This window comes from Haliaeetus albicilla, chromosome 13, assembly GCF_947461875.1.
Source record: "Haliaeetus albicilla chromosome 13, bHalAlb1.1, whole genome shotgun sequence".
NCBI classification, from domain to species: Eukaryota; Metazoa; Chordata; class Aves; order Accipitriformes; family Accipitridae; genus Haliaeetus; species Haliaeetus albicilla.
Window position 1 is genome coordinate 39,658,417 of NC_091495.1, and position 23,319 is coordinate 39,681,735.

The following is a 23,319-nucleotide window of genomic DNA, read 5'->3' on the forward strand; positions in this document are numbered from 1 at the left end:
ATCTCCCACAGGCCACTTTTTCTTAACTGGGACTTCTAGACACTGCACGCTGATTTAACATGTAGCCCGTCTTTATGCGTTTTACCCTGTGAAATTAAATCTCCAACACAGCAATGATGAGACCCAAATTAGTCTTTGAACGCACAAATTCACCGAGCTGCAGCCCTAACAAAGCGAAGCGTGAGCACGCACACGGACACAGAGTTTAACAGCTGTGAGACTCCCCTGTGCAACGGGAGCGGGGAGGTGAGTTTGGGTCAAAAGAGCTCCTTTTCCTACCACAACGTGATGATCCGGCTGCCGAAGGGAGTTACCAAGCGCTTGTCGTCCCAGAAGACGGTTTCGACAGGGAGCACTGATTGATTGCCAGTGTTTAACATTAAAAGAAAGGAAAGCGTGTGGGAATCGGCAGCCGCTGTTAAGAGTTTCCAGACTGCGGCTGCGGGAGATGGCCGGGAACGACATGTTCTCCCCCCTCACGTGGCAGCTACTTCCCTCCCCATGATGATTACGCTGTTTCCTAGATGCAGCTAAACACATCAGCAGCTCCCTGCATCCCACCGCAAGATTTTTTGGGCAAAGCCAACGGACAGGTCACATTTTAAAACTTTCCACATTCTGGATACCACCGCTGTGCTTTACACGTGTTCCTTTCCCTCCCCTTCTCCAAGCCACGCTGGGCTGAAGAAATTTCACCCGTTCATTTAGTCGCACAATAAAGGATTTGGTTTGGTGTCGTTTTCTTTAGGGTTTACACTATGGGAGCAAGGTGTGTGAATCAGAAGGTGGTTTGAGAGGGCGTACGTTAGGCTTTGAGTTACCATTTACCACAGTTTGGGATTTAAACCAACTCCCAAATACAGGAAATCCAAACCCAAACCTGGCTCTGAACTGTTCAAATGCCCTTCTATTTATAAATGGGCTAAATTAATGTTCTGGTCTTAAATTGGAGCGTGTTTGAAGTCTAGATCTGGGACGCATTTTTGCCAGGAACCTTCTAGTAATCCATTACACCATGATGTGGATCTAGAGAACTCCTAAAGAGAATTTGAGAGCAACAGATGTGTTGATAAAGAAATAATTACTGGAACAGTCTGAGGGAAAGGTTAAACTCATCATCACTAGACTTCTTTCAAGGAATCCCGAACATCTTTTTAAGTCACATATTCCAGTTCAGCCTCAAGCTCCTGGACTCAAGAGACTTATTAAGGGCAGAGAATAAATTCCTGGTCCCCAAAACAAACATCCCAGTAAAAACATGCTCTGCCCTGAATCGTGAAAGGGTTCTTGGAGGTGGACAAGGCACGAACGGTCCCCGGAGCTCTCATGGCTCTTACCTTGCCCGAGTCTCGCGCCCGTTATTGCTTCCTTGGCACTCCCGAAGCCCAGCTCTCGGCACACCACGCTGGCCGACACCAGGTTCCAGTTATCGTCGCAAACCGTTCCCCACTCCCCGTTTTTCAGCACTTCAACTCGTCCTTCGCCAGTGTTGGCTCCCCCTTTCAGCCTCACCAGTGGTTGCTGGAAGACACAGACAGAAGCGGAGTTACCCCTGCCTGGGAATGAAGCATCCTTTCTTTACGGCTCTTATTTATGGCATGTGGCTGCAGGTAAGTTGTAGCCCAGAAAGTATCACCCTGAGGCACCTTAAAACAACCGCCACATAATACAAAAGGCTAAGAGTGCTGGATGAAAGGAGATCTTTATCTGCTAAGACTTATGGTATGCATAGACATACGTTTCTCACATCCCTATACATGGGCAGAGAACAAAGAGAGACATCTTAGTTCTCTGCAGTTTTCCTGCTTGGATTTAGGAGCCTTTTTCGCACAAGCAGTTCTGCAGCAGAAGAGTGCTGGACATGAGCGCAGAGGAGTGGCCGGACATGCAATAACCCAGTTCTCGTACCATATCTCTTGGGAGCCTTATAGGAGGCTTGGGAATCGCACCGAGCCAGCCAGCGCACAGCTCTCATCCGCTTGCTGCCTGTGGTTCAGCTGCTGGATGGATTCATCTGCTGTACGGATCTCCAGACAGGGGTCCTGGGTTAACCGAGGAGACCAACCTGGAACTCAAGCCACGTAAAACCTATCTGTCCGCCGCAGTTACAACTAGCGTAATAAGTGATCTGGCAGCTCACAGTCAGAAATACACAGCTGAGTGGCAGGTCCAGTTCCGTTAATTTCTATTCTTATATTTCTATTAGTCACCGACTATAGATCGCGTACAGCTTTCCCCAGTTCCAAGCAGAGGGACCTGCCAACTGCTGCTGCACCCGAGAGATGGGTCGTTGTGATGGGAGCTGAGTCTCAGGCACGGGAACACCACGCGATTTGTGCAGAGTCCGAGACAAAAAAAAACCAAAAAAAACCCAAAAAACCAGCTTAACTTTTAAAACTGGAAGCATATACAGTTCTCCAGGCTGGGGTCACACGAAGGACATCCAAAGCCTACACAAAGGCTTAAGGAATTACTTGGCAGTGCGCATGGCTCAGCAGATTAGTAATGATTTACAAGACCTTTCACCTTTGAGGCCTAGATCCTGCAAGCTCTTGTGCAGAAAAGTGCCCGGACTCCAGGCAAGCAAGCCACAGACAATACTGCACTATTGCCACTACAGCAGTGATGGGAGGTGTTGTTTGGGGTCTTCTCAGGTGCCAAAAGAAAGCCCACTGCTAAAATCACAGAGGTATAGGGATGGGCGATGCAGGCTACAGGCAAGATCCACAGCACCTCATGTACCCTGCAAAAAAACCCCTCTCACCCAGCATTAAGGGCCTCCAGACCCTGAGACCACCCCTGTATCCTCAGGCTGCACATGCCTTACAGCTAGAAAATTTCCCTTAGCATCAACCTAAAACACGTTTGCTGCAAATTAAGCTCTTCTTTCACATTCGGTCGCCCCACTGACACCGAGAACAACCGACTCCAGGGTCATTTTATAACAGCCTTTTGCATATCTTAGAATTTTTACACTACACTCAGCCCTCTCCTTGCTAGACGAAACACAGCTTTTTCAACCTTTCCTGTAGGCCATGTTTTCCCAGTCTCTCGGGGCATTTCTTTGCAGAAGATACAGGGGGTTAGTTAGTGGAAACACCAGCATATTTCCCTTGTACCTCTAAGGGAGAAACAACCCAGCGGTATTTAAGTGACTGCGAAACAGCAAAGCCCAGCAGCAACTGGGCACGCATTCAATTGGCTTGAACGGAACAGCTCAAACAGAAACGTGACAAATGTATTTTCTTACTACTTGCTCACAGCCTTGCCAGCGGCAGCAGCGAGCCAGTCTCCCACCCTCCTGAGCCTGTAGGCAGAGGCAAGGTACCAGTATTTGCAAGAACAGAAACTCAGCTGGGCTTGTAGTGAGAAAGGAATACAAAGAAGGGACATTTGCACAACAGGCTGGTTTGTGGCTATTGGGCATACACGTGCTCAGACCCTGCAGCTGATGGTGAATAGTTACACCCCCAGGCTTTTCCTACTTGGCAGGTTGCGTTCGCTCCCCGCTCACCTCCTGCCTGAAGGCTTTTCGGAAGCCACTGTGGCTGCTGGGGGCAAAGGCGCGTCCAGGGACACAGCTGACTACCGCCGGCATCCCGTTGTCACACGTCGCGTTCTTCTCCGCATCCACGTTGAGGTGATTGCGCAGTTTGCAGCTGGAGATGTGAGCTTCGTTCCCGCTGCAGTCCATCGAGTAAGCCCAGTAATGCTGCTTCCTTCTGCTGGCAAACATCCTTAAAGGAATAAAAGGGAACAGGAAAAGAAAAGTTAGGAATCCATAAAAACTGCACTGATGTAGCTACGTTTAGGGAAAAAAAAAAAAACCACCTTGGAATAAAATGAGGATTGAACAGCATTCTTTGAAGGCTGATCCATTCCTACACACAGTGACCCTCTGTTAAGGTGTCACTTGGGAGTAAATAGGTCATCTCCTTAAGCTAAAGATCAGAGTATGAATCAACAGTGCAGCTAGAGCAACAATTATGCACTCGAAGGAGACACACATAATAGAGATCCCTACGTTATGCAGGGGGCAGAGGTCAGCTAATTCAAAAAGCAGCGTACAAACAGGGCCTGTGCAAACAACGCTGGTGAGCTCGGGCTGCCGAAGCCCCCAAAGACCTCTCCTGTAAATGAGCTGTCCTCTTTGCCGGCCATCACCCATCAGCCATGAGAAGATGGCAGACTGGGAAAAAGTCACAGTTCTCCGGCTTCTCTCAAAGCTGCAGTGTTAACAACCGTGAGCCTGAAAGCAATTGCCGAGAGCAATTCCCTTGATGACATGTTCAGAGGAGATTGGCAGCAGTTTCTGCTTCTTGCTCCCAAACTGTAGTACTTGCCTGGAGGTGCTCCAGGGACTCCTAAGGGGGAAGGGGCATGTGTGATAAACGAGAAAAGGAAGTAATCCAGCTTCATCCTAACTGCACTGCAAGGCTATCAGATGACTATCGGAGCTAAAGTAGTCAATAAAAGAAAAATATAGGTCACATCATTATCAAAAGGGAGATGTCAGAAGTTAAATTAAAAAGAAGTCAAGGCGCAGAGGAGCCAACGCCCTGCTGTGATCTTGACGTGGCTTTGTGAGATCCCTGTGCTGCTCCTTATTCCAGGACTAGCTGCCACGCAGCCCTGGCGATCCAAGGATTAGGTGTGATAAATGGCATAGCAAGGTGGGTGGAACTTGCTGGGAGAAAGAGCACCAATTCTGACTCACTATAGCGCGTCCCTGCAGGACAGTTAGCCCGAAGAGGATCTGGTAAAGGGACAAAGAGCCTTTCATAGGTTGTTGGTTTGAAACTAAACTGGACAGGTCAAGGTTTTCCAAACTGATGCCTTTTGGTGGTCCCGTGTGGGCTAATTTGCACTATTTCAGATGCTCGAGAGAACTATCTTCACCCCTCCTGCTTGCTAAGCTTTGCTGACAAGCTCAGCAGTTGTCTAGCTCATATGGCTCGCTGCCACTGACTAATCCTTTCTGGAACCAAATTCCTCTAGGTTGAGGTTAGGGCCAAATACAGCCGGGCTAGAGATAAAGATGCAATTGCATCAGGTGATGGGGAATAAATGCTGCGCTGGAAAGGCTGGAGGATGGGGCAGGGCTGAGATCTCTCCCACGGAGCAGTGACAGGCAACCTGCCTGTCTCGTAGGTGAAACGCTGGCTGGCAAACCAGAGCTGTCAGGGACCCTGAACCAAGAGAAAATGAATGGGAAATAGGAAGGGGGAATAAAAATTTTAAAAATAAAAAAGGAAAACGAGGGAGAATGCAGGCAGAAAGAAAGTGCCAGCCACTTCCCGGCTAGAACAGCTGGTTCAATTTGGACCAAACCTTGAGGATTTTTCTTCCTTTTAATTAAACCACTCGGGATACTACTACATGTCTACCAAAAAGCCATGAAAGCCTCTGCCCTTTGGACTGCTGGAGCTCAGCACCAAGGTCCCACTTAACACGAACTCTCAGACTGCGGAGCGACAGGGCAGATTCGGGCACACGTTACACACTGGAAAGCATCTGGAGGTCCCTGCGTTCAGTGACACCACTCCATACCCTCCTAGCACGAGCCAGCTCTGCCCCACCACCCTTTCAGTCTGTGTGCTCAGTATGGAAGTGAGAACCTGCAGGAGTATTTTCACTGAGGGCCTTCCGCAGACATGTGCGGAGAGCTCCATCAACTCCAAAGCAGACAAGAAACACAGCCTTAGAGAAGTAATTATGGGGATGCCTTATAATAGCAAACAATGACCTCATCCTGGAAATTTCATGAGGCATTAACATCTGGTTGGTATTAACGGTCCTTAGTAGGCTGGGGAGAAACAGCCAGAGAAAGCCCCACCTCATTTCCCCAGACCGACTATATTAAAAAAAAAAAAAAAAGTGGAAAACAGACGATCTTTACAGAGGGAAACTCAGGGCATTCTTGTTATTTACTTTTTCACACAGAAAGGGTGCAACCCACCTCTCACTGGTCTTGGCATAAGCCAAGAGCAATGCTGCTTAGGTCAGGGTTGTGAGCAAAGAGTCATGCTGGGAGAGTTTAGCCAATTCTAGGTCAAGTTGGAGTCCAAACCATTTGTGCTAGTGAGGAGAGGACCTTCATCACCATAAGCTTTAAACAAAGACAGAGGTTAAGCCCAAAGGCTGTGGGAAGTGGCCGAGGGTTCAGCTAAGGGAACCTTGCTATGTAAGAAAGCATCTGAGAGGGCTCGGAGAGCAGAAAACAAATCATTACACACATACATGCCAGGAAAAATCACCCCAAACCCACTGAACGGAAGCTGGTGAACTCCTCTTCAGAGGTACAAGCATAAAGTTTCTACCCTTGAGAAATTCTTCCAGCATTTACTGAAGTTAACGAGTTTGCTGTCTTCAGCCTCAGGGAGGCAGAAGAGAAGCCAGACCTGCCACCTTCTGCCAAAGCTCTTAAGATCCCGGCTTTGCTAGGGAGAACCCAAACCACGAGGATTTCTGCTACAAGCATAGAAGTGATTAACTGCCCTACACATCTGACCAGATTTATAATGCTATGAGCAGACTGGTTAAACTGGGAGATGCTGTTTGGACTGACGTTGAACAAAGTATCCTGGAACTGCTGAGCTCCTCCATCTGTTTCATTGACAAAGCACAAAGCTGTAAGGTCTCCAGAAGGCATCAGGTCCATCTCTCTGCCTGAGGCATCTCCGGTCACAAACTTCTCCTCTGCCCATCAGCAAAATGCATTTAATTCTACTCTGCTTTCTCAACCGGAGCAGGAATTGGGAGGAGGACTTAACAAGCGGTGCCCATATAAAATCACTTTGAAGAATGAACAAGAACATGGAAACAATATTGAGATTTGTTTCATTTCCTAACATAAATCGTGCTGTCAACTGCAGAGTCTAAGTTACATTCAGGAATAAAACCCTGGCACCAGGACAACAATGAACTAAGTTGTTTTCTTTCAAGCAAGATCCATCTGCAAATCATTTCACCTCCCACCATTGTGTAGAAGCAGAGTATCAGCTAGGTCAGCATGCAAAGCTGTAGTTTGTGGGGAGAGGGACGGGTGGGTACGTGGGAAGGGGGTACTTGCAGCCCTGGCCAGCAGAAACCCAATTCCAGCCCATCTCCCAGCTGCGGAGCAGGAGCGGGAAAGGATCTGCTCTTGGGAGAATGGTATTTACAAATCAGGGAAAGCAAAGCCTGAGAAATGAGAAGAACGTTTCTGAGGCTTCACACTGACATAGAGAGAGGGTTTAGTTCAGGTGACCAGCCAGAGATGAACTCTTCCCTCTCCAAGACAGAACGCGACCAGAAAGCATGTGGGACAAAGCAGAGAGCAGTGCTCTCGTGGCCCAGGCGAGCAGATTACAGTGGTCATCATTCCAGTGCCTTGATCGTGAAGCAAAGATCACACTTGTGAAGTTCTCAGCCCAGAACCGGGAGGTTTCCTTCACCAGCAAGGTTACCAGCAGTGCTGGTTGTACCTAGCGCATCTACCAGTAACACAAAGCACCAACGCAAATGCCCCAAGAAAGAACACAGCTTTTTAAGCTACGCTAACCAAACAAAACTGTCTAGCTGACAAAGTTTTACAAGTCTCTTCCCTCCAATAAAATGACATCCAATCCTCTTCCAACCAGGGATAATATTCAGCATATTTTCCAAAATATCCTTCTGTGGGTGCAGGAGCCCAGCAAGCCCTTACTGCTTGCCAAAAACAAGCAAAGGTGAGCAAGGAATTAGGGCACTGAGGCTACTTAAGCAATCTGTCTGGCTCAGTAGCAGAGATCTCCAAGCCTGGTATTTGCAAGCACTGCATATTCATAACTCCAGCACCGGTGAATGGGATTTTCAACATCACTGAATATTATGCTGAACAACTAACTGTGCCTCAGTTTTTCCATCTCTACGTGTACTATTGCAAGAGACAGAGCAATTACCAAGCACCCTTTCATTTAAGGCAGATGGCTCCAGTTGCTAAAGTTAATGCTTTTCTTGGAAACACCACAACTGAGAAGCAGGAAAAACCTACTTTGTCTTACTAGAGATAATTTATTCTGCCCTCCTGCTCTGATGCAGGGGACGGGAATCTCAGAGCTGAGTTTGAGGGAGACATGCTGCACTGATGGGAGCAAACGCTCCTCTAACTGGTGTCCGGGGCAAAACATGACACTGTCTGGTAGCAATTATTAATTCACTAATCTCCCTGGGAAGCCTGAAAACAGAATACCACTTGGGTTATTTATTTTATATTCTTTGTGCTGCTATGTGGCTTTACGCTATTCCAACCCAAGGACCTCTTCAATTGATCACCATCTTGCTAATGAAAGAAATGAAACGTGGCCAGCCAGTTCCAGAGGGAGCTTTCAGAAATAGCAATTGCACAGGCCAAAAGGAGCAGGCAGGAAAACCACAACTCCTGCTTGGAGAATTCAGTTCTCCCCCTAACCAGTTGACACTTTCCCACTCCATAGGTCGCAGTGTATAAAAGAAACGAGACAGAATTTCATTTCAACTATTTTGCATCTGCTTTAGGGTGTTATTTCTAGGGAACAGTGTAGGAAGAATGATGCCTGTGATGAAGGCTGGTGAAAAATGCAAGCTGAAGCAATGACAACAAAAAAGACCAGAGCTCCTGCCTTTCAAGAGACAAGAAACACAGCCTGAACCGATCACCCTGCAGCTCTGAAAGTCCCAACATTCTCCCTATGGGTCACTATTTTCTTCCCTCATTTTAAAGCAGTCTACAATTACAGGAAGAAAAAGTAGCACCAAAATCACAATTCCACAAGCACCATCTCAGATGCAGAGGCAGAAGCGACATTGGGAGGAGCAGCATGGAGACACCACTGACATTTCTAGCTCAGCGCTCAACTCGGCTCGGAGCAGGCTTTAACGGACAGAGCAAGTCCTACAGCTGGAGACGGCTGGCAGCTCTTCCAGCCTGGGACCCTAAGGAATTGCCAGTGCCAGAGGAGCTGAATTGGGGTTAACAACAGCGGGAGATTTACTGGGAAATATTCCCCTGGGCAGACTGCTCCTCTGTGGGCGATTTGGCAGCTGGACCCCCACGAACCGTGGACAGTGAGCCTCCGTGAGAGGCAAAGCAGCTGGTAAATGTGGGTAAACATGTCACGAGAGGTGTGAGACGAGGAATTGCATGCAGTAGCGGGAAGGAGGAACCTGGGCAACGAAGCACAAAAAAAGGCCTGTTTTATTCCAAGATTACTCGGCTGGAGCTTTCAGCACATACCAGATCTGATCCTACAGCTGGCTTTCTGCAGAGGGATGGGGCAAGCAGTTAGATTTTCTTGCAGCTGATAGGTTTACTGGGAGAGTGTGATCAGTTTGCTCACATCTATCCATCCCCTGCACACGAAACAGAACCTATCACTGGTGGAGGAAATTACTATCCTATAGCTGGAATTAAAAAAAAAAAAAAAAAGATTTCTTGGGCCAACTGTCCACATCTATTATAGGACCTATCAAATACTACAATTGATACCACATTAGGTCTTCAGCCAGAACGGTGAGGATCAAACAGCTTTCCTGTCTGCACAAGGAAATGCTTGACATTTCAAATATTTACACAGAAGGAAAATCTGATCTGAAGGAATGAAGCAGTTGGAGGTTTTTCTACCTCAAGGTCTCCAGTGTCATTTGACAATTTGCATTTTTGAACAAGGCCCCAAGTGTTCAAAGAAACACGCTTGTGTCTCATACAAAGCTCTGCTCTTACTTGTAGACATTGGTGTTGTATTTCCTCTCGCTCGGAAATCCAAACATGCCACAGACAACTCGGGAATTTTTCATGGTCCAGTGCTTGTCGCAGATCTGCTTCCAGGTCCCTTCGTCTTTCACCTCCACATAACCCTCTGTGACAGGCACCCGCTTGCGGTAGGTGGCGAGGATGGCACGGATCCTTATGTCCTCCACCTGGATGTTCATGTTCTGTAAGCATAAAAAACACAAAGGATGCTGGCTTGCGAGGAAACTGGTAGTGTAGGCTTCGAGGTGGGGAACAAAAACCAGTTCTGTTCAGGGTTATGGCTGAACAGAGGGAGGCAGAAAGGAAGAGCTGCTTAGGAAAAGACACGACAGGGAAGCAAAAAACCCTTTCCACCTTTGTGCAAATCCATCCTCCGTCCTGTGAAAGAGGGTGCTTTTTCTCGTTAGAAAAAACCAAACCAAAACAAAAAAACAGCATTATTTTACAAATGGCTATATAACAAATCTCCTTTGTTACTTAAACTCCTTGAAGTGCTTGTTTCAGAAGGACAGTGACCTTCATTTAGGCTCAGCTACTACGGAAGCGAACCGAGCTCAGCTTTGCTAGGGCCACCTCAATGCTGGCAGGGTGCAGGGAATGGGAGCCCAGCAGGGAAGGAGGTTGGGGGTCCCATCAAGCCACTGGGCATCCCTTCCCCACCTGGGTAGGGCAGGCGCTGTGAAAGCTGGGATCCCAATGTGCTGACACCGGCATTTCACCGCTTCCCCGAGCTGGGTTCCTCCTCCGGCTGAAGCGTTACTTGGGACAGCAAACGAGTCATGAAGGTTGAATGGATTTCACATTTGGAGCCTACGTGAGGGCACTGCACAAACCAACCTTGCAGGGACCCAAGCCCAAAAGCAAAAGCCGACTGGAAAACATCCGCTGTGGCAAGCAATTACAAAAGAGCTACTGAAAATTTTATAACTTGCTTCCAGGAGACCTTTTCTTGTCAAAAATGTATCAAACCACGTGGTTCTGCTAACAATTACATCAGAACCGAGGAATCCTCCCCTCGCTCAAGTTCAATCACTTGGAAAAGAAAAATGCCCAGAGGTTTAAAGAGACACGGCACGCAGAGGTATTGAAGTCAGGCAGATCACAGCAGGACGTGCACAGTCCTGTAAATTACACGTGGCGCATCCATTCTCCAGATGCTTCACCGACACTGATGCAACTAACAGACCCCGGGCAAGTGGAAACCAACTGCGGAGACAGAGCCTGCTGGGGCAGGGAAAGGGACAGGCATCTCCTCCTCATCCACGGCTCTGCTACTGCTCTGCCTGCATCACCTTGGGCAAGTCACTTAAGGCTTCCCCCCCATTTTCTTTTCTTCTCCCCCCCCCGCCCCCCTTTTTTCTTTATTTGTCCACATTTACCACCCAGTTTTACAGCAAACCAGATCACCGATTCCTCCTTCAGGAATTCAGTCCTCCAGCAGCTCGGCTGGAGCATCCATGAGACACCCCCAGTGACCCTGGAAAATAGGACCTCGTGATTTACTCAGTAGGATAGTGCTACTCATACAAGGTTCACAGTTTGGGCTTAGGTTTTAAAAGCTCTTGTAGCCCTCGAGAAGAAAAAATAACCGCAACGATATCCAAGTTTGTTACACCTGAGACGCTTTAAGGTGCTCAAAGGGTCCGATGCAAGAGCAAACTTGTACACCTCCTCTGTAGTCTGGGAAGTCCATTTGCAATACAAAGAGTTTCTTCTGAATTTGGCACATTCTCTTGAAATATTGCATAGCTTTTGCCTACGTGCTGTCAGGAAAGTATCAGAGCCTCTGTGCATTGAAGGCCTCCCCAGGCTCGTTTCCAAAGCCTGCAACTCACTTTTCCTCCGGTGCAGTTTATGAAATGTTTCCAGCTCTTCACTTGATGGAGAAAGCATGTTTACCTGGAGCTACAGACCAGTGCTGCCTGAGAGAGCACCTTGTTTCTCTGCTTCCTCTACCTTGCCTGAGTTTCTTCACCAGGAAACAAGAAGTAATCAAAGCCTTAAATCCGTTCAGAAATAGCTTTGACTGCTGAAGATCTAAAAGTGTTTTTAATAAAAGCCTATTAGAAGGATTAACCCAAAGGACAAAGCGCAAAGCTTAAAATTGCACTGGAAAAGCACATGAAAAGATAGTAACTAAGGAGGAAATTTGCATTGACAGCTGAGAAAGTGGGTGAGACGGCCTAAGTGAGTTTTTTCCGTCTATGACTGCAGGCTATATCCACCCTATATAAAGCCCTAAGTATGTTTGCTACACGTAGTTACGTCAGCATCAGCCCTACTGCATGTTAAAGTAACTGAAATGGAACATTTTCCCCGACTAGACCTGACATCACCAACATGCTAAAATCCACCCGTGGTTTTCACTTGACAGCCACTTCCATTTTGCTTGAATTTAGCCAGGCCGGGGGCTGCAGCTGGTCCTCGGCACAACGGAGAGGAGGAGCTTTTGGAACAAAGTATGATTTCACATTCAGGAATGATGTTCAAGATGCCTGTGTTTTGTGAGGAAGCTGCACAACAGCAGTTGCTAGCCCCATTTGAATCATGCAGAGTGCCATTCCAGATGTTAAACATCTGCCTGATGCTTCCACCACAAAGCAGCAGAATCATTATTCCCACGTTGCACCTATTAGTCATCGTTAATACAGCACTATTCTCACTACTGCACCACGAGAGGTCTTCGCAGAGGTGGAAGGCGGTGACAAACCTGAAAAGCCTCCAAGGAAAAGAGACGACTCAAAGGACGGGAGAAAGCAACGATTCTCAGCCACCTTTTGCAGATTGAGAAATAAGGTGCGGAGAGAGCAAACTGCTTCTCCAAGGACCACAGGGGCAGGAAATCTCCTCCAGTATCCCGAGGCCTCAACTCTCGCCTCCCCACAAAGATCCCTCCCGCAGCGGGGAACATCGACTAAACCTCCAGCTCTAAAGCACTCACATTCTGATCAAGCACATTTGGGTTTTCTTCTCCTTCCCACTCCACCAACCTAGCAGGAGCTGTGTTGCATAAAAACAAAGACATCCAGCCCATCGCCAACACCTGCCAAGAACAGATGCTGAAGAAAGAGCATCTGAACAGGGCAACATGCAGCAATTCTTCCCTGCTGTATTCCTGCAGCTTCCAAGCATCTGTATTCTCAGACTTTCCAAGCCAGAGGGTATATTTTAATGTTCAAAACCACTGGATGGATTTGCGAATCCGTTGCTGGGATTTATGATATCAGAGCAACAGGCAAAGAAAGCAACCAGCCCATTGAGTCAGAAAAGGAGAGAGAGAAGTCACGAAGTTGCAAAAAATAAAAAAAGGAAAACAAGGAAAGCTTGGGAATGCTGTTAGGTACCCTATGATTTGCATGTTATTTTTGCAATCAGTTCAGCAGCTTAGCAATAAAAACAGGTTTCTACACGTCCTTCCAGAAGAGCTCTGACCACTGCAGGAGTGGTGATGCTGGAATCCCAGTAAAGGATCCGGGGGTGCCCTGATCTAGTGCGGTAGCGGGGATCCAGTCTAGGACTTGAGATGCCTGCATTTCCCACTTCCAGGCTGTGTGTTTGGACTTTTCCACTAACTGATTGGGCTGGGTTGTCCTTGCTGGTCATTTCAGAGAAGTGAAAAACAAGGTGCAAATTGAATGGCTTGCTCTTGGACTTGAAAAAACATTGTCAGAGCCAGCATGACACCTCAGGCACTGCAGGCTCTGGAACAAAGGTTCCACAACACATCTCTCTTCCCTCAGAGATGCTGACATAGACACAAAGAGAAATCCTGCTCTGACTTGGGACTCTGTTTAGTGAATCCAACTCTTTTGTCATGTTTTTTTGCCTACATTTGCAAAGGAAGGAAAAAAAAAAAAAAAAAAAAAGGTGAGCAAACTAGCAATAAGCCATCATTTCATTCCCTTGAGGGTATTTCACTCTTCAGATAGCTATAGCAGACCAGCACGCAATGACATTTTCATGATCTGTCTGAGAGCAAAACCAATCCACATCCATTCCCCTTTCCGCTCAGAGAGAGTAGGTTTAGCGCAGAGAATTATTGATATAGCAACTCAAGGGTTTGCACTGAGTCTGAACAAACAGCAAAACGTCTGAGAAGAATTCAACATGCTGTAGACCTCAGCTATATACTGAAAGATTAAAGAACAACAGATCAAAATAAGTATACTGTAGGTGTCTCAAGGAAAAAGGACCACTAAGAGCTTTCTCCCGATAAGTCTTTGCAGATTTGAATGGTTTCCTTTCACCGCAGTTTTTGTTACAATGGAGCATTTAATAACGCAAATACAAGCAGACATATTTTATCTTCCAATATCAGTGTGTAGAGCAGCTGGGCTAATGGTGAAAACAGACTCCACATAAAAATTAGAACCAAACAATACTTAATAGCTAGAGCAGACTTTTTTAAATCACCCTCTCCATCCTTTATGTACACGTGGAGACAAACGCCTACAACAAGCTGTCGTATCAACAAGGAAACCTTATCTCTGAAAGCTTTACTTATGTCCCCATTGTAGCCATACACTGAAGCTATAACAGACTGGTAAATCCTCTGAAGGATACCTGAGCATCACAAAGCAGGTATGTGCAACAAACTCGGAAGCTGAATTTGCCAAGCTCCCACCTCAGGTATCGACCATGAAGTAGAGCCTTCAACAGTATTTCAGGAGCCAAACAGTCATTCACCAAAGAACAATACTACCTCTAGGAAATAAAACTGGGTTGATTGAACCGCAAATTACAGGTAGGGAAATAGAAGTCCAAGCCCCAAAGCCAATAGGACATGGTTTGCTCAGTCTGAGGTTAAGGAACACAAAGCAGGCAGGGAGGCAGAAAACCATGCACAAACCCACAGCTCGGCTCCCTTGATGCAAGGGGAAAATGCTGCTGGGGATTTCTAGCCACAAAGCAAGAGAAAAGGCCAAACCCAGAAAGAGTTAACTCTCATGGCTCATGCATAATAGTCCTCCCCTTCTCAGCTAGCATTTCGAAATTTCCACCTATTTAGGCCAACAGCTGTGGAGATGTATGTGCCAGCCCTTTTCCTCCCCTCCCCAACCTCCAAGTCTTAGAATTCAGCTACTAGCATAATCAGACCTGGATCTCCAACCTCTCCTTTGCTTATGAAACAATCCCACCCACATACTTGAGGTTGAATCAGCTCTTGCCTTTGCTTTCTGCTCTCCAGAACGTTGCTGGTTCAGAGGACGGCATGTCTTGCATTGCTGACCCCCTGCGTGGATTTCGCAGGGCTGCTCCACTGATACTGGCCTCATTCGTCAAGCTGCAGCTTTGCTTTCAAAGACATCCATTCTGGCACAGACAAACTCCATTAAGGGAGTAAGCACACCAGCAATAAGACATCCTAAGGCATTTTTCTCCTGCTTGAGCTAAGCCTCCTTAGCCTTGAAAGGTGTGAAGAAATAGAAAGCAAGAGAAAGTGGGGTATGGAGGGCAGGGGGAAGAAGTGTAGTACGTCTATTCCTAGATTCAATACGCTGGCTTCCACATCAACTCGCTTTTCACTGGAGCCACTTGACTGCGTATAGTGATATAAAAACCAGACCGAAGCTAAAATAACTCTGTGGTCTGAGGCCGAAGAGATCCTGCTCAGTTCTGCTACGGATCTCCCGTGTGATTTCAGCCACGCAAACTCACTTCTCCACCTCCTCGCTGTTACCTCTGGCCTCTCGCTTCCTCACCCCTTCTGCAAAGGGAAGGTGATGTAAAGCCCATCTCACCTGCTCTGAACCGCAAAGCCTCTGCAGCAAGGGCTTGGCATCTGTATTTGCCCAAAGCAAAGATGTGATTTTGGTTGGGACTTCCAACATTAATACAATACAAATTAGTATTAAAAAAAAGGGGGGGGGGGAAGTGTCAGACTGTTCTGGGTTGGGCCATATTCCCTTCCACCCCGCTCCTTTCTTTGCCAAGAGCCGCATCCAAGACCCACGTTGCTGCTCCTCTTCAGTCCCGGACACAAAAGCCCACCGCAAGCCAACATGCTGCGCTCTGTTACGAAACCAATGAATCTCAGCTTCAGAAAGCCAGGGCCTGCCCAGAGACAGCGAAAAGAAAGGGGTTTGTTTTTGAGCTTTCACAAAAGGATTCCTGGCTCGGAAAGTTTTCACATGAGCCTCAGCTGCTTTTGTTTCCACTCTCTGAACCAAATGCTTCCCCATGGCTTCGGATCTGATTGCAAAAACTGACACAACTTTCATAACATTTTCTTTCACCTTTTGCCATCTGTTTTGTGTTGGCAGAACAGCTATGCCCAGGACAGCATGCTTGTGTCCTCCTCCAGTGCCCAAACTCAGCGATACCCTTTCTTCTTGCAGCAGCCCTGAGGATGCACAGTAATCAATACAGGGAGGAGATCCCATTCCTAGAAACCCAACTGCTGCTTCACGGACTGCAGACGCTACCCTGGTTCTGAATCACTGGCTCCTGGCTGAAAGCAAGGCACAGCAGCTGGGATTTCAGAGGGGCTCTTTAGAAGAGCATCTCAACACTCACTTTAAACACACGCCCACACGCTCAGTGATGACATTAAGAAACCAGTTAGAGAACTGCATGGGGCAGGCGGGTCTGAACAGCTATGGCTCTGTGTGTGTCTTCCCTGCGGCCAGAGAAACTACTCAAATGCAGGCAGAAAGGTAACTGGAATGAAATTTTGCTTCTGTGTATTTTACTTTTTTCTTTTTTTTTTTTAAAAAAAACATCATCATGAGCGATGCTAAGGATTGCAGAGCAAGATAGTGGAGGCATTCAGTACTGGCTCTGGCAGCTATCTGGTTGCCAGGTGATTGTACAAACAGACAGCTTAGGCAAAGGTGCACTTCTTACCACGAATCATTGATTTAACAAATGCAAGGAGCCTGTGTGCTGTCTCTGTCTCACCTATATTCATTGCTCTCCTGCTTTGAGATTCCCCGTGATGCACTCGAACTGCTCTTTCCTTCCTTACGCCTGACCTATCCCGCTGCCCCTTAGATGCAGAAACCTGTTCATATCATCATTTCTCATTTACAACGGAGCTCTAGGATTTCTTGGCTTCCCAAACACCAAGACATTGAGGCTGCAACTTGGACAAGAAATGAACCGATTTTTTTTTTATTAAGAACATAACATGAAATCTTTCCACATAGACTTTGTTCATCCCAGAAGCATCTTCTCTCCTGTATTTAAACCCTTCACTTACTCCCACTGAAGCCTTTGCTTCCCGTGAAGTTGACTTTTTAGAAAGCCACCTCTTCACATACATTGGAATGGGTGGAATCTGTTTTGATTTAAACATCAAGAGCTGTGCCTCTAAGTCACTAACAAGGTCCCAGCTGTTAAATAAACATGGTGAAATAGATGCTGCAAGACAAAGACGGTTGCCTGTGGGGGACAGCAGTCCCCTGGGAACATTACGCTGTATTGGACTGCAAGCACTTTTTGTTCTGGGTTTGTGCAGTACAAAAGGGTAAGGGATGAGAGTGCAATTCAGGATTAGGCTCCAGGAGCAAATACAGTGCAGATTATAAATGACAAAAGCCGAGGCCTTTGCTAAGCTGTGAAATGCTTCAGGGGCAGCCTCATGATTGCCAATGCAAAGCGGGCTAATGAAAAGCACTAGAGAAAAGAAACACTGGTGAGAGAAGCGAGTGAGAGAAGGCAGGAGCACTGAACCCTGGAGATACTTTGGCATGGCTGGGAGGCTTAAGCTTTGGACGGGATGCTGCTCTGTTCTGCGCGCATCATGGCCCGAGGGTTTTGCGATGAGCAAAGCTTTTACATTCTCCATTTCCTTTCTACCGAGCTATTTTAAAGACAATCTGGATCAGACACAGCAAGTTAGCCAAATTTATTACCTGACCTCCACGCTGCAAAACAGCACAAGATTATTCTCTGTTCTCAGGCTTAGTTAAATACTGCCTTGTGTAAGAGAGAAACGCTATCGCATCCAGCACAACAGCCGACAGCTACTCGGGCCCTGGATACAGTCGGAGCGAGGAGACAAACAGGTTAACTGTCCCCCGAGGAACGGCAGCAAACCAGCACCAGCCTCGGTGCTTTCTCAGCCCTACCAGTTCCATAGCTCATACCTCCTGCTAGATGACAAGTGCCAGCTCTCTGCCCGGCAAACCCAGCACCCTGACATGCCACAAGCCATCACAAAGAAACCATTGAGGCAAGCAGTTAGAAACTATCGCACACACTTTAAAATTATAGCACTAAAGAAACACAGTGGCTTACCCCAACGGCAGCTTGGTTAATACTTGTCTGGAGTTAGCTCCAGAAAAGATGCTGAAGACCCATTCTAGACACACAAAGCATCAGCATTTGTGTTACACATGGGCTTATGTTTAGAGAAGTAAACAGTTACACCAAGGGGAAAGAAATTAAAACACTGTTGTCATAGCAAACAGGCAAATAGACCTTTTATTGTCAAACATTCTTGAGAACTGGACAGTCGAGACATAGAGCTCAAGCCTGAGATGGTGGTGACCTAAGTTGCAGCTCCCCACAGCACAGAGTCTCTGCTGATTTGCGTGGCAAAAAGCTAGACAAGAGGAAGATTTATCGGTGTGCCAAGTTACAATGACCCTGTCCTCTGCCCCTCCTTACACCTTCCCGTCAGAAACAGCTCAGCATACAGGAGCATTTTATATGGCCTCATGCACAGAGCCCCATTTAACTGAAGGCTCCTGAGCAGGACTTTGCAGCACCCTTTCCCACTGGTTAAGAAACTTGGACAATATAGTTCAATCCACTTTTAACCTGGCATAAGCAGAGCCTTTGAGCCACTGGGCTTTGAAGTGAGAGGGGTTTTTTTATGTTTCACATACACCCAGAAGGGAAAAGAAGGACAAAAATAGCAGCACACCCTGGTATGTTTAGCTAGACCTTGTCTGCCCACCGTCTGGCCAAAGCTACGGTCTAGTGTCAGGTACCAAATCTATTTGTGAACTTGTAATGGCTGCAGCAATTTGATATATTTAGAGTAGGTCCTATTTGAAGCCTGTGTGTATGCACACAGAGGAAGAGGGTGGACAACAAATATTTTGTTAAGGATGTTTTGGGGAATAGGTTAAAAAAATACATATTGTGCATTTATTTAAGAAATATATTAAGGGTAGGAGTTAGTTACTGTGGTCTAAAAATTGCTGGTCGACCCAGTAAGGCAGTTGCAGGTGGGCCTGTGCTGCGTTTGGACAACACAAAGTGGCTACATGTCCTGTTTGAAAAAGCAGGGACGGCATTCCCTGCTCATGGTTTTGTGAACACACATCAAATAATTTTGATTTCAGAGCTTCTGGCATCCTGCAAAGACTTAGGAAAACATTTGAGACTTTGCACACATTTAAATTGCAGGCTTTGGCACTGTATGAAGGAACCTTAAGGCAGGTCCATGCTACCTCCCCCAACCACTTTCAGCCACTTGTGCCCTGCAAGACAAGAAATGACCAACAGTCGTACCGTACCTTCTGCATCGATTTTATCCTGCTCTTTATACCTTTTGCCATAGCATGTCAGTGGAAGGAGGAAGGCCATTCAGGCCAGTCTAGATGCACAGGTTCTGCTCCCAGCTCTGTTCTCGCACTTTGCTGTGCTTTCAGGAGAGTCAGCTCCTAGAACCTGGCCCTTCCCCTTGCTGGTTCCCCCTGCCCCACCTGCAGAACACAGTGCTTGCTTGGGGCAAACAGACAGCACAAGGCCCCATGTGCTCAGAGACCTTTGGCTAAAGCAGCAGATTCCACTTGGTTTATTTCACAGAGCTTGAATTGTTGCAGTTCGGTGTATATATTTATAGCACTTAACTGTCTGTCCCTCCCAAACTCCCATCAGAGAGTCAGCAAGCAGTTTCTGTGTTCTCAGCTATGCTTTGAGCGCTTAAAACCAAACTAAACTTTTCTTTTCCTCTGAGCTCCCAAAACACCACTCACAATGTGCCTGCCACATTGTAATGCCTACAAGAGTTACCATTATGAATAAAGTGGGTAACGTGCTCTGCCATCATGGTTAGACCCAAGTTGTACATCAAGCCACTAACGTGAATTAGAGTACGCAAAACAGAGCTTTTACTCCAGGCTGTGGCTAAAAAAGGAGGAACACAAGCAAAATCAAACTCGAGTTAAACAACGGTGTTATTTTAACAACAGCTTTGGCCCCGTCGTACTGGATGCGCAGATGCCTCCATGGAGGATCGAAGCAAGCAGGTTGAGCACCAACTTCAAGTTCCCAGCCAGCCACACGGCTGTGGGCAGCCTTTATGTTCACATACAATTACTGGGTTAAGCCATGCTCAGCCACACACTTGCAGCACTTCCAAGCACAGCTACTGCTTTTTTTTAAACCCTTTCAGGGTGTGCAGCTTACTCTCACAGAGCTGGGGTCTGTGGGAAGAGAGAGAGGACGCGATACCAGCAGGATACGTACCTGCTTTTCCCCTCCTAAAGCTCCCAGAGGCAAACAGGCAATAACAAAGTCAAACCACAAGCCTTGCTCTCTCCATTAACGAGACACTGTCTGCGTATTTAGTCTACATACTTTAAAGAGGAGGGGGAAAAGCCTCTCTGTAAAATGCACTCAATGTGATTACACTCGCGTCAGCGTCGAACAAACACTGCTCTCCTAGCTTTGAAAAGGTGAGCAACCTTCAGTGTTTATGCAGCCACTGAGCTAAAGGGGTATCAGGCTAATTCTGACCAGCCAGCAGCCCATGAAAGGGCTGTCCTGCTATGCACATTCATCACCTTCCAAGAAATAATCCTTTGAACAAGTCCCAAGGCTAAAAGTTGCAGTGGCTGTGGAAAATAGCAAGCAAAAATGATGGGAGTTTCTCTGCCCTTTAGCAAGAGACTGATGGATTTCAGACCTGCCCCAACCTTGGTCCTGTTAGAAGAGTTAACCTCTTCCTGCCTGTCTCCCATCTTCTTATCACAGATCTTCCATCACTCACCCTAGACTGAAACGTTTCACTTTGTCCTGTGACCAGCAACTTGTCTGTCTTACAGAAGCAAGGGTCGGGCGCTGCCCCTTCCCAACAGGGCAGGGAATGGAAAGTCTCAGGGACAGGAAAAGATATGATGTAACCCTCAAAATATGAGCCGTGATAGGAAAAGATCTGTCTGAGCAGACGCATGTATAAGCAAAACAGTTTATGGTGATGGAAAGTTTCATCCTATACTACTTATCTGCAGCATTACCAAACTGGGATATGGAGGTATGTACATTGTCCAATAAAAATAAACTCTGCTCGAGCTATCACGTTGCTTTTGAAAGAGTGCAAACTCTTTGCCTGTCAGATTTTAGGAAGTAAGGCCAGATTTGAGTAAATGTCAATTTGCACAGCCCCTCTGAGCTGGAGCCCCATCAAAATGAAGTCAGATGTTGTCTTATACCTACTGGCTTTCCACCTTAAACCTTAGCAGTACTTGGCAGCCCCAGAGAACTTAGCACTAAAGGGTCTTTAAGAGACTTTCTAAATGATGAATTTAAGGTGGTCCATCTGTCCCTGGCAGTGGGAACACACAGAGCTCCCTGTTACAGGCAAGAGAAATCTAACTGCGAGGGCCATACGTTTGGCGATGGGTTAACCAGGCTGCAAAAAGCATGTATTTCCCCTGAACGCCTGCAGCGGGAAAGCAGAACAAAACTGCTGCTCCTACCCCACTGCAGCTTACAGCCTGATACGTGAATGTACACTGAAGTCAGCGCTCGCTCCTGTTAATCTGCTGGCTGTAAAAACATCAGTTTGCAAACAGTCAGATCCTTTTGGGAATCATTACAGTTGTTACTAACTAGTGTGGGAAAACAATGCTGGAAGGTGCAATTGAACAGATAAGCTCTGGGCATCCTCTTAAACCAGGCCTATTTTGAGTAAAGCCTGGTTTTAAAAGCAGCTTAAGGGCAAACTGAATTATCTTCCATTGGAAATGTCAGTGGGAAATTTGTACTGGTTTAGCTCCATCAGTGCAATAGCTGAAGCCAGTGGGACTGGTGGACAGACCTGACCACAGCATTGCTGCTCAGTAGAAAATTCCAGGCCCCTCAACCCCTGATCTCATTCCAAAGAGAAAACATCACTTGGGCAAGCTTTGGGCTACAGACTAAAGAACCCTGCAGCTTACAAAACGATGATGTTTCCTCTGATGAATGTGAGGTATGATATGCAGAATTCCCAGGCATGTTAGAGAGGGCAAAGACTTTCAACTTGCATTCACACAAGCCTTTTGACCTCCCTGTTTTGGAGTTTATGACCCTATGAGTAACCCTGCTCATCATCGTTGACTCAAACTATGTCATGCCAGCTGCTAATGAGATAAAGCAAAGATTAAGAAGAGGAGGAAAGCTGAGAGAAGGGGAAAGAGTTTAAACTTTTGACAGCTAGCTGTGACTGAAAAGTACTTCCACAATGGCATCTTAAAAATTTATAGCACATCACCTTTAGCCTTAATCCTGCTGCAATGAAACCAGCAGAAAAAGAACCCTTCAGCTGCCAGTGATCTTACAGGGATATAAGAAAAATCAGCTCGGTTTTGCAGAGTAGAAGCAACACTATGGTACTAAGTTGTTCATAAAATTCAGGCAGCAATAGGGAGGAGAGAAGCACGTACACACAGACAAGTAGAGCTGGGGGTTACAGCAGCCACTGCCCAGAAAATGCAACACTATTTTCTACCACCAGGACAAAGTCACAGGGACAGCCAGGCTGACAGCTCTCAGCTTAGTGTAGGTAATTAAAAATAAAACTGTTCTCTATTTACTATCTTCCCCCCACCAGTTCAGTGTCTTTATTCACCAGTGCCCCTCAGCAATTGCTGTGAATGCTGTTCCTTTTCACTTCAGTAGATGCCTTCATCCATACATAGCTCCCTAGAGCTGCCAGGACGTGGGGAATATGCCTTCTCTTACACCTATTTCTCCTGAGTGATCCTGTTGGTGAGTCAGGCTTTTGCTACATGAACTGCTGCAATCTCATGGTTCATTTTACTGATCATATATGAAGCTTAAGCACCACACAGCATCAGTGCAAGCTAGCCCTCAATTACCCAATGTGTTCAACTCATTAGTCAAACTCCAGTGCTTAGCTAATGGAAAAGCAGAGCCCTCCAAAGCTTTTATGATTAATATCTGAAGCATCTCAGAGTGAAGTGACCTTCGTCTAGACTAAAGCATCTTTTCTTCCAGGCCTCCGTTTTGAGGATTCACTGTGGCTTTGGGGAAGCATGCATCTGCCAAAGCCATCACTGATGTTCCATGATCTCGCTTCATTCCCCAAGCAACAACAGTGCCATTGACAGAGGCAGCTTGGGATCCCTCCGGAAAGCCTCCTTTCCCTCCTTAGCCAAGTGAAGCAAGGTCAAGGCAACGAAGAGAATTTCAGCTCTCATATCCTCTATCTGCACCCTTGCACAGGAGCCTTCCACGGAAATGCTGAATGCTGCCTACTCACCCATGCTTCTTCCTAAAGCCTCAGCAGGGCAATGGAAGGTTTCACTGAGCATATTATCTTCCCTTGTCAAGTATGCTGCACTGCATTAACCTCCAGTGGAAAAATCTGGTAGAAGAAAATGCTG

At 46.8% G+C, this 23,319-nt stretch overlaps 1 protein-coding gene across 1 annotated transcript in view; it reads right to left on the reverse strand.

The window, feature by feature from the left end:
• The window catches only part of LOXL2 (lysyl oxidase like 2), a 55,441-nt gene that overhangs the window by 17,541 nt on the left and 14,581 nt on the right, over window positions 1–23,319 (reverse strand). Inside the window, exons 4-6 of the mRNA XM_009920233.2 lie at window positions 9,722–9,933; window positions 3,515–3,737; window positions 1,338–1,521 (exon numbers count right to left, since the gene is read on the reverse strand). Coding sequence (XP_009918535.2) covers window positions 1,338–1,521; window positions 3,515–3,737; window positions 9,722–9,933 — 619 coding nt within the window. The remainder of the gene's footprint in view (window positions 1–1,337; window positions 1,522–3,514; window positions 3,738–9,721; window positions 9,934–23,319) is intronic.